Source organism: Pipistrellus hanaki, assembly GCF_964339955.1.
Source record: "Pipistrellus hanaki genome assembly, chromosome: 15".
Taxonomy (NCBI): domain Eukaryota; kingdom Metazoa; phylum Chordata; class Mammalia; order Chiroptera; family Vespertilionidae; genus Pipistrellus; species Pipistrellus hanaki.
The window spans coordinates 18,472,265-18,493,260 of record NC_140517.1 but is presented as its reverse complement, the minus strand read 5'-3'; the positions used below and the strand labels follow the sequence as shown (position 1 = coordinate 18,493,260).

The following is a 20,996-nucleotide window of genomic DNA, read 5'->3' as shown; positions in this document are numbered from 1 at the left end:
ATAAATTACAGCATAAGATGATGATGGACTATTACAGAGCAGTTAAATACAATGAGGTAGAGAAGAAAATGAGGAAAATAAGAAAAGATCTATATTACTAAGTAAAAAATAATCAAAGTGTATAAATATATATATATATATATATATATATATATATAGTGTGTGTAAATATATATAGTGTGTAAATATATATATATATAGTGTATATATATATATATATATATATATATATATAGTGTGTGTGTGTGTGTGTGTGTGTAAGTATATACAACCTTTATCTGGAAGAATACACAAGAAATGGTTAATAATATTTACTTTCCAAGAGAAGGATTGGGAAGGACTTTCACTTTTTACTTAATACTATCCCATTTTGTATGAAGATATAAACCACATGCATATATTACCATTTACTCACTTTATACAATTCTAAAAATTATGAGGCCCCGTTTTGTATATTTAATTTAATACCAAATAATGAATCAGGTGAGATTAGGACAAGAGTTCATTTGAAATATACAGAATTTTTCAAGAAGAAACAAATCTTTCTTTTCTTGACTTTCATAAATTTTCAGTCCAGAATCTCAGACATCATCCTCTTAAACAAACCATGGTCTACTTCTTCAGATGGCAAGAAATCTTCCATGGTGTTCAGAAAAGGAAGACAGTCTTGGCAAGTATGATCCAAGCCCTTCACGCTCTGCTCCCAGCCATGTGACTGTCATCACCTCCACCCCCTCCTCCTCCTATTCCCCTGCCTGGTGTGACCTTTCTCCCACCTTCCCCCTAGTCTTTATTTCTTTCTCTTTTTTCTTTTTTTTGAAAGAAAAATTCTTTTTATATATATATATATATTTTTTATTGATTTCAGAGAGGAAGGGAGAGGGAGAGAGAGAGAGAGAGAGACCAGTTCTATTCCTGGTCAGGAAATATGTCTGGGTTGTGGGCTTGATCCCCAGTAGGGAGCATACAGGAGGCAAATGATCAGTGGTTCTCTCTCATCATTGATGTGTTTCTCTCTTTCTCTCCCTCTCCCTTCTTCTCTGAAAGCAATAAAAATCTATCTTTTAAAAAACTGTATTTCCTTGACATTGGCAGAGCTCACTTCCTTACTACATTCAGGTCTTGGATCAAATGTCACACTTTAGAGGAGTCTCTGCTGACCGCCCAATCTGAAAGAGTCCACGCTGCCCCTCCTTAACACTCACATTTATTACGTTTCACTGTATTAAAAACCATCTGATATCAGGGTCAGTTTCTCCTACCAGAAAGTAAGCCCATGAGTGTAGGAATTTTGTTTTGTTTGAGGCTATATCCTGAGCCCAGAGAGCACTGCAAGCCCTCAGTGACTATTTCCTCTTACATGTATTAACACCAACATCTACACAGAGATAAAAAAGCAAAACCCAGAGACAGGGCTAAAGGCTGCTCCTTCCTCGCCCTAAAGTTCATAAGCATAACAAGCTCTCAGTTGTATTTAGGGGCGTTCATCACACTTTTTTTTCTTCATACGTGAGCTAAGTGAGTCAACATTCACCAACCTCTGACTATAGGGCAGTGGACGCTGACAATGAACTGTAAACAAGTGTGGGTGAAGGCGGGCCTGCCGGTCCTTTTCATTCATCAAGTCAACAAAGTGAACGTGGCTTTCTACCTAAAGAAAACATTATTCCAAGAGCAATAAACTTTACACACTGCACCACAACCGCCGTGTGTTCATCCTGGCGAGTGTATTTGACAGTTGAAAGACAGAGTCGAGTTCTTGCTTACCCATTCTCCTAAAATGCGGGACACGGCTTCATTGGCTCTGCTCATATTCCGACAGGCAAGGATCACGTGAGCACCATGGAGGGCAAAAGACTTGGCAGTTTCAAACCCTATGGTTTAAAGGAAAGTCAACATTAGAAAACACTGAATCACGGTGAACGGCCTTTATTGAGCACCATACACATCACCCTGTTGGTTCTCAACCAGGTTGTGTAGCGCCGCTGTTCTGAGCTGGATGGGAGCCGGAATGGAGGGAAATCTTGCTGAATGACCGGATGCATCCATCAGGCTAATGAAATGCTGAAAGCCAAACGGAGGTTACAGGATGTGGCCAAAATCGACTTCGCTTGCAATCCAGGACTTCATACACCCCAATCTTACTGAAAATGATAGATTCCATGTCTCTATGAAATTTCCAGGTGAGAGCAATTATCAGAAATATTTCTCAGCACATTTTCATCAGACTATTTAAAAAATGATGTAGGGAAGAAGGGACACATAGTAAACAGAAGGCTTAGTCATTCGTTAGCAAACATATTTCCGATGGATTGAGAGATTATAGACACAATGCTGGGCCAGGCAGGGCTTTATGTATCTAATTTACCATGTTAATGGCAAACACCTTACAATTTTTGCCTTTTTCATCCCAAGGGACTAACACTCAGTAGGATTCAAAAAACATCTGCCAAAGGAATGAATGGCTCTTGCATATTATTACTAAGCTACAATTCTGGATACTATAAAACAATCCAAATTGTTTTAAATAGTTCTGATGACCCTCTTCCTTTCAAACGAATAAATGTTAAAATCCTGCAGATTCCAATGCTGATTTGAATGGCACTACCGAGAAATCCGTGGGGGCAAATCATGCACTTCTCCTATCAAAATTTATTTTCTTGCCCTGGCCAGGTGGCTTGGTTGGTTGGAGTGTCATTTTGTACACCAAAAGATTATGGGTTTGATTCCTGGTCAGGGCACATATGGTAGGTTGTGGGTTTGATCCCCAGTTGGGACACATATGGGAGGCAACTGATGGATGTTTCTTTCTTACCTCTCTCTTTGTCTCCCCCTCTCCCTAAAACTCTAAAATCAATAAAAACATATCCTCAAGTGAGGATTAAAAAGCCTATCTAGTAAAAGGGTAATATGCAAATTAACCATCACTCCATCACAAATATGGTGGTGCCCATAGCCACAAGATGGCAGTGCCCAGTCCCCTCAGCTTCCCCAGAGTCCCCCAGTCCTGGGGGGGCTGCTGCTAAGAGCAGGCAGTGTGAGTGCATGGAGGAATGCTTACTTAATCACCTTGTGGATGGAGGGCCTCTGGGCAGCAGGAGCAGAGCAGCCAGGGTGGGACGCTTGCTTCATCATGGCAGTAACACCCCAGCTGTAGAGGGCCTCTGGGGAACTAGGGGTAGGGGATTAGGGGCCAGCCCACAGCCTCCACGGCCAAGGCCTGGAGAGGAGATAGCAGGCCGGCCTCCCACAGAAGCAATGTGGCTCCCGTGGAAGCGGTGGGCGGCCTACTGCATGCGATATCGCGTGATGGGCTATGGGTGTATATATGTTTTCCAAAACAAACCTGTCAAGTTATGCTACTTCGCTTGACAAAATAACCTCTGGCAAAGGACTTTTTATTACCAGCAAGAACACGTCTGACGTGATGGCAGCAACGGGCTGCTGGTGCAAGTTTGCACCCGGTCGGTCTCCCTAGATAATCCCTGACGGTGGCTGTGGTGAAGCCATCTGTCCCTGTGTCGTGGGAAATTACACGGAGGGTCTTCCATCTTCCTTAAACGAGCAATGCCTCACACACCGCTAGTCTACCCTTAAAGCTTCGGCAGGCAACTCCGTCTCCTGATGCTTTACAACAGCCTTTGGAGCAGAAACAAAGCATGGATATTTCAAAAGATGATGGTTTAACAGGAAGGACCATAACATTTTTATAGTAAACCGTATCTCTAGAGTGTGGAGTTAAGAAAAAAAAGTTGAATAATGCTACCTACTGTGAAAGTCCTGGAAAGTCCAGGAGAATAGCATTCCTCACTCCCATTTAATTAGTTAAATGTAGAGAGCTAAGCCAATTCTGCGCGATGCCAAGGTTTGCACAAAATATTCAAGGCAGTGGTTTGCTAAATTTAATAACCTGATTCGTCTTACAAAAAATTAACTTTATGACAATGCTTAGATTGAACGAGCTTAGCTGCACAGACGTGGCAAGAGTGCTTTCAGGAGAATATTTAAGTTAATAATATCGAGAAAATAAGGGGACACATTTTAAAACAATGGGCAGTGTCAGTTTTCCAGCACTTGTTCCAGCCAATCCAAGTGGGGAAATTCAGTGCCCGTGGAGGTTGGATATCTCCGTCTCGGGTTTTAAGCTTTGCCTACAGACATAAAAGTACCATAAGAGGTAAAACATACCCAAAATATTAAATACCTGCTTATCTTACACTAGTTTTCATTCTCTAGAATGGTGATCACAGGATAAATCAAGCCCACAGGCTGGTTTTGTTTGGTCCACGCTTTGTTTCCCTGCCTCCCTCCCTCCATTCTTTCCTTCCCAATATGAATTAGTTACCAGCATTAAAAAAAAATCAGGGAGATTCCGTATCCAAAAGTAGATATCCAACTTCTCTGAAAAAGCTTGCCACACTGGGTCCCTAAACCGCCTTGCATGGGGTTAGTACCATCCTGAAGTCCTAAGTCACCCCTCCACACTACTGACATACCTGTCCTACTGACACACCTGTCCAGCCACTGTGGGCCTTCGATGCTCAGAGGTGCATTACCTGGGGCAGATGCCTGCTAGAGACAATGGCTCAGGACTTAACCACAAAACAGCCTCAATCAGAAAGTTCACATCCAAACTGTGGAATCTCAAAGACTGTTTCACACAGATCTGCTTGAGATGTTACTTAGGCCACCTCGAACTCTAGGCTCTCAGGCATGAGAAGATGGGGACTAGCTGGGCTGGGGAGACCTGGCAGCAGCACTCGGCTTTGCCAGGGTGAGGACTCGGGGCTCTGCAGGAATTTGGATACATGGTGCAAGTTCCTTACCCTCCTGTGCATCTCCCAAGTGTCGGGGAACCACTTTGGGGCCAAAGGATAGAGACGTGAACCAGACAAGCAGTAAAGACTGGGTGCATGGCAAAACAAGGTCAAGGGCTGGAGATGGGCCCATGAGAATGAGGAACAGGAACCGCAATGGGAGATAAAACCCTGGGCCCCAAAATAAAACTGTGGGGCTCTTTTGCACGTGGCAGGGAGCGTGTACAAGAACCTGGGAGGGGCCCTCGCTGGTTTGGTTCAGTGGATAGGGCATCGGCCTGTGGACTGAAGGGTCCCAAGTTCGATTCCAGTCAAGGACATATGCCCTTGGTTGTGGACACATCCCCAGTGGTGGGGGTGTAGGAGGCAACTGGTGGATGTTTTTCTTTCATCAATGTTTCTAACTCTCTACCCCTCTCCCTTCCCCTCTGTAAAAAAATCAATAAAATATATTTTTTTAAAAGAACCTAGGCACGCCGAAACCAGTTTGGCTCAGTGGTAGAGCGTCGGTCTGCAGACTGAGGAGCCCCAGGTTCGATTCCGGTCAAGGGCATGTACATTGGTTGCGGGCACATCCTCGGTAGGGGGTGTGCAGGAGGCAGCTGGTCGATGTTTCTCTCTCATCGATGTTTCTGGCTCTCTCTCTCTCTCCATTCCTCTCTGTAAAAAAATCAATAAAATATATTTTTTTAAATTAAAAAATAAAAAAAAAATAAAAAAGAACCTAGGCAGAGAGTAGCACTACAAACTATTGTTATGTTATCCACTTAAGATGCCTCTGGTTCTCACATAGAAGAGGGATTCATGAAGACACTAAAGCCTGTGACCAGCCTGGAGGGGTGAGGAGCCGCTGATACTCAACAGCTAAGAGGAAACCAGAAAGCCATCTGGGAAGCACAAATCCACAAAGCCTGAGACTGCCTGCGTCTACCTTAGAGAGAGCACCCAAGGTCCCCAAGGATGGCAGCTGGGACACGGGTGAGATTGCCAACTGGTTTACCCAGACAAAGAACACAAGGGGAAGAGTGGTGTGTGTGGCAGCGGAGAGGGCGGGACCGGGGGCCACACCCAGGGAGACGTACCACTAGGCTGGATGGACAAGGAGAGTCACCGATTCCTCAGGCACAAGATACTTGAGGCTGGGAGCCCAGGCCCAGCAATCACGGAAGTGCAAGCTCGAACAAGGCCATTTCTCTCCCAACGCCAGGAAGGTTCCTTCTGGTTTGAGTTTTTTAATTTTCTCCACACTGTGGCTTTACTTGGGCAGTGTCCCCATTTACTGTAAATTATTATTTTAATTATCATTTTTATTAAGATGCCCAAAGGAGCTGGGGCTTACAGCACCCGTAATTTCTAATGGGTTGTTATTATTAATTTATAATTGTGAAACACTGGAGATAAATGTTACTTGTAGCTGAACACAATTAAAAGGCCACGGAGATGGTGATTCCCTCCCCCTAATCCCCCAAGAGCAGACCACTAAAGCGTCGTTAGGAACCAACCAACAAGTTGCCAGCACCAGTCATCTCCCTCCCCGGAGACCTACCGTCACATACATAAGCTTAATGTCTTTCATCTTGAGTTAGATGTGGGGACAATTCAAATTTGGGGATAATTTTTATGTTAATAAACCAGTAGCTTAAAGCAGTGGTCACCAACCAGTAGGCCGCAGACCACTGATGGTCCGTGAGATCCGAAAGGTTGGCAACCACTGGCTTAAAGGATGCGAGTTCCTCCTTCATTGTCCTACAAGCACAAGGACCCTACTTCCCAAACTGATGCAATTAATGAGAATGAAACTGCAGTGACACTGACCATGACACTGCACTCTAACTCCCGGCACTTCCGATGAAGACTTAGACACATATCCACCACAACAGTAAGGTCAACGCCACAGAACAATAACCAGAGAATCCATAACCTCTGTTTCTGCAGTCACTTGCATTACCTGAGTGATCGCACTTACCTCTCGAGCCATTTCAATGACATAGTTCTGAGTTCTAAAGAATTATAAATTGTGCCCGCTAAACCCTACACCCAGCTGCCAACTCAAGAAATTACAAAACTGCACAGGTCTCTCCAGAGGAAAATAAGTCATCACCAGCCCTGGCTTCAGGGCACGTGTTATATACAGCTAGCAACAAGTACCACACAGAGCTTCCTAAATCCTCCTGATAACATAAATGGATTTCGAATAGAAATACATATCAAAGAAAGATACCGGTTCACGTGATGACGATACAGAAGCGGGGAATGGTCCGCTCACGTGGAATATCTTCCTGAAACATCACCAGGCTGCACTTACATGCTCTGGGAATATAATGTTTTGTAAAACTACCTAATAAATTCCAAGTGACTGCCCGGGATCTCTCAAGAGGCAAGAGTGACCCCAGGCTGCCTACTCTTTGCAGCCACCGAGCGGGTTGAATAAGTTCTCATCTGACCTGCCGGTGACAGGGCAGAACCCAGTGTGTTAAGAATCACAGTGAGAAAAAGGCCCAAAGATTACAATTAACATGGGCTAAGGCAGCCTCAATGAAGAGCAAGTCTGTAAGAGCAACTAAACTGAGCAATGTCTGAGTCAGAAAGGGTCTGAGGGAACCAGGCAACCGCATATGTTAACAGGAGGGAGAAGAGGAGCAGAATTCAAAACGGCTCAACATCTTTGTGGGCAATTGGGCTATAGCTATCAAATCGTACATGGATGTGCCCTTGACCCAGCTATTCCACATCCGGAAATGTATCCTACAAATACACTTACCCACATGAGCAAAAACATGAGAGGTTTACAGTTGCAGGCTCGATTCCCGGAACCTCGTCAGGGCACATGTGGGAGGCAACCAAACTGATGTTTCTCTCTCTTCTCCACCCTTTCCTTCTTCTCTCTCTATAAAAATCAATGGGAAAATATCCTCGGATGAGGATTAAATGTATATATATATATATGGAATGTTCAACCAGTAGTGTTTGTAACAGCCAAAAATCTGAAATCCACCTAAATGTCCATCAATAAGGTTAAATAAATTACACAGCAGGCATAGAACAAAATACTGTGCTGCAGTTTAATGGAATGAGGTGAAATGAGATGCAGACACAAGAAAACATCTACATGTTGCATTAATCAAAAAGAAAAATATCCGAGTACAGAACTGCATCAGGTATGATCCCAAAGCTGAAACACAAAGGTGGGGAAGGCATGTGCTTACTACACGCTAACACTGATTTGTAGTCCTTGGGCAGGAAAGCCATTGCTGGGGAAAATGCACCTGAGAACACCTAGGCTATTGCAATTTTTTTTAGCGCATGCATGTGTGCCTTTTATAGAAAGAAGCTAAAAATAAGAGAAACTGAAGGATATCTAGTTGATCATTTACAGGCCTTTACAAATGTTAATATAGAGAAATGAAGGCAAGTGGGAATGGAAAGAAACCTACCATATTTCTACTCCAAACAACACATTTTCTGAGCAGGCTGATTTTTAGAGAAGGCTTTTGAAGGAATGTAAGTTGGAGGACAGGGGGGCATTATTAGGTGTTGGGCACCAAACCAGGTGAGATATACATGATCTCATCTAAGATGCACTTCACATAAACCCTATGAAGCGTCGCTGTCACCATTTCCTGTGTGAGAAAACCAGCAGTCCCAGAGGTTCAGAGACACACAAGGTCAGAGGCAAAAAAGGAGGAGGATCCCCCAGGGGTGGGTGTGGCCTGAGTTCAGAGCAGGTGGCCCCCAGCCAGCCTCCTAACCACCACACTCACCACGTGGGGTTAGAGGCACAAACTCAGAGCTCCTTCAGGCAGGGCAAACCTGCTCAGAACACTGCCCACCAGCCACTGCCTGCTCACTGTATCCTTGAAGGTGACTTACAGAATGTGATGTATAGTCTGTGTGACTCTGATGAGGTATGTGTACATTGTTTTAAACTAAACTTAATGAGCGGTTGTCCTTCTAAAAGAGGCAGAAATGGTTCAAATGCATGAGTTTCCATGTCAACAGCGGCCAGTGCCTATTTCGTCTCTGTGTCCTTATGTCAAGGCAAAGAACGGAGGCCCCTTCGGCTACTTTATTACATAAACGTACTTAGTTTATGGGCTCCTGCCCCAAACGGTGACACATCATCAAATTATCTTCTCTCTCATTTAATGTTTCATCATGGGGCTCAGCACTGACACCATCCTCTGCGTTCACAAACACTTCTCTGTGTAAGCCCTCTGTGTGCACAGCTAATCCGCAGTAACAGCTTCTCTCCACATTCCCCAAGATAAACAACGTACAAGTGCGGGCTTAATTCAACCCTGTCTCTATGCTTTCATAAGTAAGGCATCTTACATGGGGCACTCTGAACACCACAGCCATTACAAACTTTGCTCACATTTCTGTTTAATTTCTAGAAAGCTCCAATGCCTAACTTTAGAGGACTATCAGTATTAAAGTCTAAGGCAGTGGTCGGCAAATCGTGGCTCGCAAGCCACCTGTGGCTCTTTGGCTCAGCGTTAGAACCACTTCTTCAAAACAGATTCGCCCAGGCCGAAAACCAACTTCTGCGCATGGGCCACAAAGTTTCAATCGCACTGTATGTGCGCGCCCGCATGTGGTATTTTGTGGAAAAGCCACACTCAAGGGGCCAAAGAGCCATATGTGGCTTGAGAGCCACGGTTTGCCGACCACTGGTCTAAGCTAAAGAGCCCTCCCAATAAGAAGAAAGGAACGCCACATTGGATTTATTTAACAAAGCATGCATGGCACATTCATAAACCTGGCCCAGAGCTTTGAGAAGAAAAAATTAAAACAGGATGAAATAGAAGAAACAAAAACAAAGGCTTCTTGGTTAAAAAAAAAAAAAAAAAAAAAAAATTATTTTTTTAAAAATATATTTTATTGATTTTTTTCAGAGAGGAAAAGAGAGGGATAGAGAGCCAGAAACATCAATGAGAGAGAATCATCAATCAGCTGCCTCTTGCACACCATCTACTGGGGATGTGCCCACAACCAAGGCACGTGCCCTTGACCGGAATCAAACCCGGGACCCTTCAGTCCGCAGGCTGACGCACTATCCACTGAGCCAAACTGGTTTCAGCAAAATAAAATAATTTAATCCAGCTGATTGGACGTAGAGACCACTATGTCTTTAAAGGCTCTTAACTACATTGTGGACATTAATAATGGAAGGAATACCATGGCTCTCCTGCCTGGCTCTCCTTGACGTGCTTCTGAGAGCAAGCCATTGTAACTAACCAACCTCTCTCTCTCTCTCTCTCTCTCTCTCTCTCTCTTTCTCACAACACACACACACACACACACACACACACACACACATAGTGCCGCCTCTCTTAATCACACACACACACACACACACACACAGTGCCGCCTCATAATCACACACACATACACACATACACACACACACACAGTGCCGCCTCTCTTAATCACACACACACACATACACACACACTGCCGCCTCATAATCACACACATACACACATACACACACACACAGTGCCGCCTCTCTTAATCACACACACACACACACACACTGCCGCCTCATAATCACACACACATACACACACACACACACACACACACACTGCCGCCTCTCATAATCACACACACATACACACACACACACACACACACACACACACACACACAGTGCCGCCTCTCATAATCCCACGCTCACAGTAGTATGCACTAAGAGAACCAAAGTGTTTCTGGTTTTCAGAGGTGGAAAGATTTACCCTGAAGTCAGGCTTTTTTCACTTTGATGGATTCATTTACAGCCACTCCAAGAGGAGAAGAGAGCCGCCTCGGACTGTGCAGGCAGGCTTGGATTAGGTTACGGAGCGGCTCATTGTTTTCGCAGCTGGGCCAGGATTCCTTTCAGGACAGCGGCCTCCCTGGCTCTGTCCTCGGCCCAAGATGGGCTTCTTTGATTTACAGCAAACGGGGGCGGCCACGAAGGTCCTGCTCCCGCTCTGGCCACAAAGAGGCCCCTTTCTTTGACTTTCTAATTGCCAGTGGGGCCACGATCAGCCTGGTTCCCAACGTATTTTCCACTCCTGTCAATTAAGAGGTGCTTCGGAAGGGATTGTTTACAATGAAGAGCCTTCTTCATTCCACCCAGAGCTTCCAGAAATGGCAGGCCTGCTCCCTCCCGCGTCCTCGGGGTTGGCAATATGACTGCCTTTCTAAGTCAAGCCTCCCTGGCCCCTCGTTTTTTGTTGTTGTTTTTTTGTTTGTTTTGTTTTGTTTTTTTAGATCAACCTTGGCTCTCACCATTTTAAAAAGTGGTATATTACTTGGCTGTTTAAAAAGTTTAGATCCTTTACGCTCCCAAAGTCATGTGGAGATACTAGAAACTCCAGTCTGGGAAAACTCGGCACTTCCCTGAGGCTCACTTTTAAAGTGTCCAAACTGACTTTTCCTTCTCCATCACGTACACCTACTGAAGAGGCAATTTTTGGGAAGTGAAGGACGGGTCCGTCAACGCTGACCCCTCCGGGTCAGGCCCAGAAATCAGTGACTCCTACAGCTCCCCACTTGGAACAAAATCAGTAACTGAGATTAGTTAGGAAGCCACAACAACTGAAATGAAAGATTTGCTCAAACAAAATGTAGAGAGCTTTAAAGCAAATTGAGTTTAACTCAAAACATCATATGAAAGGATAAGCCTTACCTTGTCCTATCAGGGAAAAAGTGTACTTGATAATGGATATAACCAGATCGCCCTCTCAGATGACGTTTCTAGCATCACCACTTTGTTTCATCAAGTTTGACAGTGGTTTTGCTTTGTGTATTTCTGTTGTCACTTTCTCTTAAAATACAAACACTGACATCATCTCAACTCAATTTAAAAATACACTGAGTAGCCAGGTTATTATGACCTCTGAACTCATAATAATCTGGCCGCTCAGTATGTGTGTGTGTGTGTGTGTGTGTGTGTGTGTATTATTTACAGGCCCAGGGCATGAATTCGTGCATGGGTGGGGTCCAGACAGCAGTCTGGCCAGGGGGAGGGGACATGGGCGGTTGGCCGGCCTGCCTGCTGGTCGAACTCCTGGTTGAGGGGACAATTTGCATATTAGCTCTTTATTATAAAAGATATACACTGAGTGGCCAGATTATTGTGCATTCAGAGATGATAATAATCTGGCCACTCGGTGTATATGGGGTGTCCCAAAGATATGTATAAACATTTTGAATAATTACAAAGGCAGTGTTTATAAAAATACATTTTATGTTAAAAATTAAGCTATCAGCTATTCAAGCGTGTATACATTTGGGGGGCACACTGTATATCATTTTAAAAGCTAAAAAAAAATAAACAATAATAAAAATTAAAAGTAAAACAGGTTTGAGGCTTGTGACTTAGAAATCTGGGTTCAAAACTAGGCTTTGCCAATTGCCAGCCTGGGTAAATCACCTAAACCCTCCACACCTCAGTTCCTTCATATGTAAACAGGGATGGCAATGCACCTGTGATGTGAGTTTTCAGGGTTAATGAATGGCAAAGAAAGAAAGAAAAGGGAAGGAAAGAAGGGAGAGAGGGAGGGAGGGAGGGAGGGAGGGAGGGAGGGAGGGAGGGATGGAGGGAGGGAGGGAGGGAAGGAGGAAGGGAGGAAGGGAAGGAAATGAAAGAAGAAGGGAGGGAGGGAGTGAGGGAGGGAGGATTATGGATTGTAAGAAAGCTCCTAAAACTTGATTTTCATTTAAAGGAGGCTCCAATAGTTATACTGCTTTTAATAAAATTCAGTCTCATAATCGTTAGAATCACAAAATGTGGTGTAGTGATAAGGACACATAACAGTGATTATAAAATTATGAAATTTTTGCCTCATTGGAAATTGACATTTCTAAACAAAATGTCACATTTTCCTATTCATGATTAACAAAAATCCTACCAAACACAAGACCACCTTATATTTTTCCTACATAGTAAGTACCCTATAGATATTTTAAAAATAAATGCAGCACTGAGTTTATTGTTAGTCATCTCTAAATCATCTTTCTCCAATTCAATTGAAGAAATATTCAGTAACTTCGGTTCTCTAAAAACAGCATGGAAAGAGCCGTAAGCGTCTGTTTCTGGTGAGTTCTCTTGTGACAAACGGTCCACAGCAGCCCTGGGTGGAAGGAACCTACACTGGCTCTCGGAAGAAGTAAAGAAAATCTCCACTTCCTCCCACAAGCCAGGCAGCGCAGAAGGAGAACAAAGAACCGTTACACACTTGGTGGCCACAGAGCCTGGGTCCCCGAGGGAGCTACCATTTGCTAAAGAAGCTCTCCTACACAAAACGCGACTGGGGAGAGGGGAAAGTTTTCGTTTTCAGCTTGATAACATTTTGTTTTGGAACGCCATGCCGAGGGGTTGGTGAAACACACCAATTTTAAAATCTGTACCTCTCCGGAAACGTGCAATCTAACCATCAGCTGTGATCAGGCACCTGCTTGGCGTGAATGTCAGAGGCTCGGAGCACGGCGGACTCCGCCTGGCTCCCGGAGCCTCAGCCAGCTGTGAAGTTGTGTTTGGCTCCCACCATGCAGCTGCTGCCTCTGGGCCAACACAGCCCCAGTCCGAGTCCCCACATAGGTAATATTTCTAATTAGGGATTAGGCTCAACTTCCATTCAAAGAGGAGAGAGCGCTCAGAGCTGGGGGAGGCATCTGGAGCGGACAGAGGACTGACTGCAGCTTGCACAGAGCTCCCATTCAAACGGTGTGCCCAGAGGGGTCCCTGCCCCCAGCGGTGGGAGCCTGTGCGATTGGGCCGCAGCCACAGAGATTCTAATGGAGATGCTCCTTCCTAGATTAGAGAGCTTGAGGAAGCATTCTCCACTAGAGTTTTTATTGGGCTCAAACCTGCAGCCTGCCCCTCAAGCACATAACGTTTCAAAGGCTCTGTTGGGATGAGTGCACTAGATTTTCTTCAGGGCTTTAAGACATACAGAAAATGAAATGGGCATGGAATCTAAGAAATTTCTTAAAGGAAAAGTAGATTAGGAGTCACAGGGAACCAACTCTGCCATCACCTAGATTTTAGACTTCTGTTCTCAAGAACTATTTTATCTAATAAAAAGGTAATGTGCAAATTAACCATCACTCTGTCACAAAGATGGCAGTGCCCAGTCATCTCAGCCTCAGGGGAGGTAGATGCTGAGAGCGGGCAGCATGAGCAGCCTGGCGGGATGCTTGCTCCGTCACCATGGCGAGAAGGCAAGAGTTCCGTGTTCAGCCACAGATGGACCTCTGGGCCGCACAGAGCCTCTGGGCAGCGGGTACAGAGTGGCTAGGCCTTGTAGAGAGCTACTGGTGCAGGGATTCATGTGCAGGGCTACTAGTAAGACAATAAACTTCTGCTGTTTAAGCCATCCAGTCTTTGTGGTAGTTTGTTACAGCAGCCCCAGGAATCTGACATACTTAACTTCTATGAATCTCAGTTTTTTCATCTGTCAAAGGGGAATATGAAGATGTATGCTTAAAGAGCTGTTAGGAAAATCAAATGAAATAACTTGCAGAGCTCTTGGCAAGTAGCAAGTTCTCAATTCATTAGGCTTATGGTTAATAGAACATTAGCTAAAACGTTCTCCATGTGATTTATATCTCATATTCTATGGAAATCTAAGAATTTGTGAAGACTAAATAGAATAAATGAACCTTCGCTTCTCTATTCAACAACTACTAGCTGGTGCCCCGACTCCTTCCAAAACGTAGTACACAATAAACACCCACATACAACACTGAAATTAAAAATAACATGGAAATTGTAAAAAGTAAAAATGTGTGCTCATATTGAGAGGGGCAAAAAAACAAAAACAAAGAACTGATCTACCAAGAATCTGAAGTTAGCTGATTATTCAACTGAATATTTAAATGTTAATTCTGAGCTTCCTGTCAACCAAAGTAAAGAAGGGAAATAGGATACTTTATAATGCCTTCTTTATAAAATGAAGAAAAGCATACCAATTCTTCAGGAGAGGTGAGCTTTGTTTCTTAACAATTGTGAAATTTTGCCAGAGGAATCCCTTTGTGTTAATAGAATAAACCATGGGTTGGCAAACTTTTTCTGTAAAAGGTCAGATATTAAATCTTATGGGCTTTACAGGCCATATGATCTCTGTCACAACCACCCCAATTCCACTGTTTTAAAATAACATGAAAGCAACCACAGAGAGGCAAATGAGTGGATGTTCCAGTGTTCCAATAAAACTTTATTTACAATAACAGGCTGGATTTGGAGGGCTGGATTTGGCCAGTGCACTATAGTTTGCTGAGCTCTGGAATAAAGATAGCACTTTTTACATTCAATTCTAAGTTGACCTACAGCCAAACAATAACAAGATGTGAAAGGATACGAAGGTGACCTTGACCTGTAGATTTTCTATGAAAGCAAATGTGAATAATTATAACAACAGCCAAATCAAGAAACTATGTATATAACAACCACTGAAAATTTAATTTTGGACAGTTTATAAGATTCCATGCAAACATCTATAAAGAGAATCTCGTTAAAATAAATATAAAAAAAATTTTTTAAGTATTCAATTTGCATCAAAATCTTATTACACTATTTGTTTCACCCTGAATTTCATTCAACTTACTATAACTGCATTCATTGGCTTTTCATTGCAAAGCTGGATATTTAACTATAAACTACATCCTGCCTCTCCCTTTGTGTGTAAAATTGACAAATGTGTTGTTTTTGGATTCCAGAATTCTGGAGAAAGCCAACTTAAATGAATTAAGATGACTAATGTGTTGATTCTGTTTCCAATCCAACAAAATGTTAATGTAAGAACCCATGTCATATGATGCTATGTGTTTTAGTTCAAATTTAACATCAAATATTGAATAAGGCAGTTTCTAAGCAAATTACCAAGCTAAAAATATTCCTTCGGCGTAGCAAGAACTCCATCTTGTTTAAGTAAATGGAAATTTGAACATCTTTGCTCAGATCAGCCTAAATAAGAAATTAGAAAAATGCAAACCTCCATTATAGTCAACAGCATTGATTCCGCATCTTGTGGAAAGGAGCACAGTACTGTATATCAAGGAAAAGGATTCATTTAAAGTGGGTCGACCATAATTATGACTTCAAAGAGTATTCTATATAACACAAACACCTAAGCAAAAGAACGCTTTTCTGGAGAGCCAGGTAAGTCATCACATCCATGGTGAAGGATCATCAAGACAGCACAAATACAGTTGTATGCCTGACAATCCAAGCAAGTGTCTGAACATCCAGCTACTCCGGGGTGCCTGGCTTACTAGTTCTCTGGCAGCATGATAATGTTTTTACCAATGTTTTCATTGCATTGACTTAACATTTGGCTGAGGGGTTCCTGTGGCTATAACATACTGCTACACGGTTTTGTTTTAAGTGAAGTAACATTAGTTTTTCATCACATAATATCTGAGTAATTTCTATTTCCAACGAGGCAGTTAACTATTACACTTTTCAAAGCTGGAAGTGTTGCAAAAACCTAAATTCACTTCCATAAACATTTACCGTGCACCATGAATAAGACACTAAATGTCAGATCTTGGATGTTGAACTAATTCTAATATCAAACCTTTCCAGTTTTCATAAATTATATTTGCTGACCACCAAAAAAAATATTTTTTTTCAATAATTGCCTTCTGCGTGGAAATCAATTCTATTAAGACATTATAAAAAGAAGGAAATCAATAATTAGAGGGTCCCATCTTTCAAAAAAAAAAAAGAAATTTAAATTTTTATAAGGAAGAATTTAGAAAGCCAGAGTCTAGAAATGGAAACTACACAGAATATATGTATTTTGCCCCTAGGTTTAAGATTCAACTATGACAGGCTGTCAGTAACTGAATTTTTTTTCATTACCTGCCAGTTATTTAGGAAATTTCCATTGTTTAGCAAAGGGCAATTCTGAAATCAATACTACTTTATAGAAATTACATGCTAATAAATTTCCATCAGATAGTGACCAGTGCAATAAAAAGTTAACATCAACATCTCTAGGCATATTTTCATATCCAATTCTATTCAACGATTCTTTTCATGAAAGAATTCTCTGGAGCAAGGGTACATATTTTAACTGCTACTAAGGATTACAATTCCTGAAAAATATTAGTATTTCTTAATTCAGTGTCCAACACGGCACGCAAATGCCTGGTTATGAAAACATTTGTTTTCTCCCTATCAACAGGGGCCAGAGGTTCCATGATGTTCTCAAAGAAGTACAGAATGAAAAAAAAAACAAAGTTAAAATCTAGTGACCTGGAATATTATTATTTTTAAGCAGAAAGCTGTGAAAACATTTTGTTTGTTTCTCTGAAAGGCAAACAGAAAGAAGTCAAGTACCGTGCACTTAAAACCTTCTCAGAACAAGTCCATCTGTGCAATCCTACCTTCTCTGAGTCAGAGTGGGACCTTAACCATTTCAAGACCAAACCCTGCTCGGCACTTAAATGACCTGCAGCACCTTTGGCTGTGAGCAGACACCCAGAAAGCTTAAATACCTTTGTGAGGGGAGCTCATTTGCTCAGATAGCCTGTCCTGTTACTGGAAACAGGCAACCCACACACACACAGACACACACACACACACACACACACACACACACACACACCTGCTCTGGTTCCTAAAGGGTGATAAAAACAGGACAAAGGAAACTCTTTCTGAAAACCATTCCCCATGTGAAAGTAACCTCTACGGGAGCAGAAATGCTTTGCTCATGGTTGTGTCCCTGGGCCCAGGAACAGTGCCGGGCACAGGAGGCACTCAGCTCAGTATGTGTTAAGAGAATGACTTACTGAGTGAGCGCTCTTCATCTGGGTAGCGTCGATAACAGAACGCAATGCCTCTTTTATAGCAGAGTTCTTATGGGTTGAATTGTGTCACTAAAATATGTATTAGTCCTAACCCACAGAACTTCGGGATGTGACTTCATTTGGAAATAGGGCCTTTACAGAGGTGATTACATCATAATCTAACATGACTGGTGTCCCTAGGAAATCGAAAATTTGTACAGAGACAGATACGCAGAGGGACGGTGATGTAAAAAGACACAGGAGAATGCCATCTGAAGACAGAGGAGGAGACTGGAACGGTGGCCCACGAGCCAGGAAATATCTGAGCCTGCCAGAAACCGAGAGAGACAAGGAGTGGTCCGTCCCCTACACGTTTCAGGGGGAGCACAGCCCTGCCAACACCTCGATTTTACACTTCCAGCCTCCAGCACTTGGGAATAATCAATTTCTGCTTACGTCACCCAGCTTGTGGTCCTTTGTTATGGCAGCCTGAGTAAACTAATACAACAGTGAATAAGGCTAAAGCCCCAGAATTCACCACAAATTGGTACTAATTTATATACCTGACAGTCTTTTAACCTTCATCTAAGGAGACCTATAAGTGATAGACTGTTCTCATAGGGCACCAGAGATACGAGTCATGGTGCAAGGGGTGGACTGTATTGGGTACCTGTCTTTCATGCTTCATTCTCCCACCCCATCTCACTCCAGCTACAGCTGCAAATAGCTTCCCACCAACCCCACACAAATGCAGTTGGACAGCCCCACCTGGGAGTGCAGTGTGGCTCCCTCCATTCATTCTCTGACGCTGCAGCATGGAATACCTGCAGAAACCTGCTTGGGACTCACACTGCAACGTGCTAAGGCATTACTATCTGTGGGGCTACCCTGGTCTTATGGGGATGGGAGACATGGATAAGTGCATGCGCCCTTCATTCCGAAGGCAGGCAGCTCGGAGATGCACTTCACTGAGCTCCTCGGAGTCCTCGGCATCGAGCACGATTGACCCAGAGCACTGCACAACTCAGTGATACACCCTGTGTAATCCTCCCTCCTTCCCTCACTCACACTCTCTGAAGCCACATCCCAATTATCTACAAATCAGTCTTTGTCTCGGGTTCTGCTTTCAGGGGGAACATAAAAGCCTCCGAAAACATTTTCAGTATGGAAATCTTACAACCTCCTTACAAAGGGAATCATTAGCAAAGTTTTTCCCTCCATTCTAATCGGCTGAACGCTACTTGCTTGCAGAAGTCTGTCCACTGGTCCCGGTTCGGTCCTAGGTGTGAGCCAGGATTCTCTCTCTCCTGGAGAGCTATCGCAGGAACTAACCTATGGAGACCTTCTCTTCCATCGGGTAAGTAAGGCGTGCTCCCAAGACACGACTGGAAGACTTTGCCAGCCCTTAGCTTGTCTGTGCTCCAGCCAGAAATGAACACTATATTCTAGGCGCTTACCTTTCTGTACAACAAGCCATGAAGGTTCCAACCAACCAAAGGCATTAACAGGCTGTCTACACTGGAGGCTTTCTTTCTGCAAACGTTAAGGGCTGCAAGAAACGTGGCAGGGTAGAAACTCCTTAGAGCAGGTGATAGAGATGCAAATGCCAGTTTGCGATCCAGAAGCCCCATTTCCAGCATTTGCTCATTTCCAGTTTTTGCTTCTGTCAAAAAGTTAAGAAAATACATCATGGAATGGCACATCAGCACTCCGCTCCTGCTCGAGGAGCGCATGGCTCTCGCAGGCTGGATTATGGCCGATGGCAGGTGGGTGACGGCGGTGGAAATTAGGCAGATGCCCCCTGACTTCTCAGAGTGGCTCCCCCAAATGCGTTTTATTATCATGCAGGGGGAAATAATTTTGAGGACTCAATCAAGAAATATGCATTCTTACCATATCTTCATTACTTAGAAAAGTTCAATGAAACCAGAGAGGTTTACTCATTCTCGACGGTTCCTTATTCTCATAGGTCACAGGTAGGAAGCCCAACTCCCATGAGGAATCATACATGGGCCCTCTGAGAAGTAAGTGCCAAACTCCTGCAGTCCTGCCCTCCATTCCTCTTTGGTTTTCACATCCTGTTTTGAACTAACCGTGTCATGCACATCTTTATGGCTCAACTGCGTTCTAAATAAGCCTTATAAGAGATAAAGCAAATTAGTTGCAAGTTGTAAACGTCCGCTGGCAAGTATAATAGCATGGGGTCTTAATGCGAGAAGTAGATTTAATAAAATTATAAAGAAATATTTCACCGAAGACAGAATAATTAAAAGGCACAGTGTCCTGTCAGCAAAGCTGGGCTGGTCCCTGCAGCATTCCCCGAGGGAGTGGCACTGCTGAGAGACTCTGGGGTTCTCCCACAGCGCCCCCAGAGGGCAGATGGTGGCCCCACAACCACCTTCTGGACAGCGTTCATCACTGCAGCCTCTTAGAAAGCTCATCTGTTCAAAAGCATTCCACGTGGCTTGCCCCTGCGCTGTCTCCCTTTGACAAGGGCTCAGTGGCCTGCTCTGGGCCTCTCCCTTCCTCCTGTGAGTTCGTGATGCTCACCCCCCAGGGGAAAGGGTCAGTTCTCAATGGACATGGAAAAGACAGACCTGCTGTAGTCCGTCTCTTCTGTAAAAAGTCTGAATCCTATCCCGGTGGAACGCACAAAACCATGGCTTTGCATCAGTCCCTCTTGCTGTTCACTGGCAATTCTGCACACTGCCAACGGGCAGCTGAACATAACGGGCAAGTATGTACCACCCTCCCAAAGCGGAGCAGAGACTGCGACCACTGTGGAGCTGCCCCTCAGCAGGTGGGCTCATGGATTCCAAACTCCAGCGATTTTTCTTCCCTATTTCATACAAGGGTGCAATTAGACCAGTTCTTTTTTACCTCTTAAGAAAACAAAAATCCTCCCTATATTGGAAAATTTGTCCACCATAAAAAGTTAAGAAAATAAATTTGAGCTGAAACCGGTTTGGCTCAATGGATAGAGCGTCAGCTTGGGGACTGAAAGGTCCCGGGTTCGATTCTGGTCAAGGGCATGTACCTTGGTTGCAGGCATATCCCCAGTAGGGGGTGTGCAGGAGGCAGCTGATCGATGACTCTCATTGATGTTTCTAACTCTCTATCTCTCTCCCTTCCTCTCTGTACAAAATCAATAAAATATTTTTTTTTTAAAAAAAGAAAAAAAAAAGAAAATAAATTTGAAACTCAGTCCTGGAAACAGAATAATCGACAGGGGGACTCATGGTGGACAATACACGGTGACAGGCATCACGCTGGGGGCTTTCACTTCATCCCACTGAGTCCTCATGGCTCCGTGAGGCTGGGGTCACGGCACCCACCTCCCAGTGAGGCAACGGACACTTGGGGATTAAGGACTCAGTCCAAGGTCCACCGCTA

At 43.7% G+C, this 20,996-nt stretch overlaps 1 protein-coding gene across 3 annotated transcripts in view; it reads right to left on the bottom strand.

The window, feature by feature from the left end:
* Positions 1 to 20,996, bottom strand: part of WWOX (WW domain containing oxidoreductase) — a 914,792-nt gene that overhangs the window by 867,818 nt on the left and 25,978 nt on the right. For all 3 annotated transcript variants that reach the window (XM_084861369.1, XM_084861368.1, XM_084861367.1), the window contains exon 5: positions 1,768 to 1,874. In XM_084861369.1, coding sequence (XP_084717495.1) covers positions 1,768 to 1,874 — 107 coding nt within the window. The remainder of the gene's footprint in view (positions 1 to 1,767; positions 1,875 to 20,996) is intronic.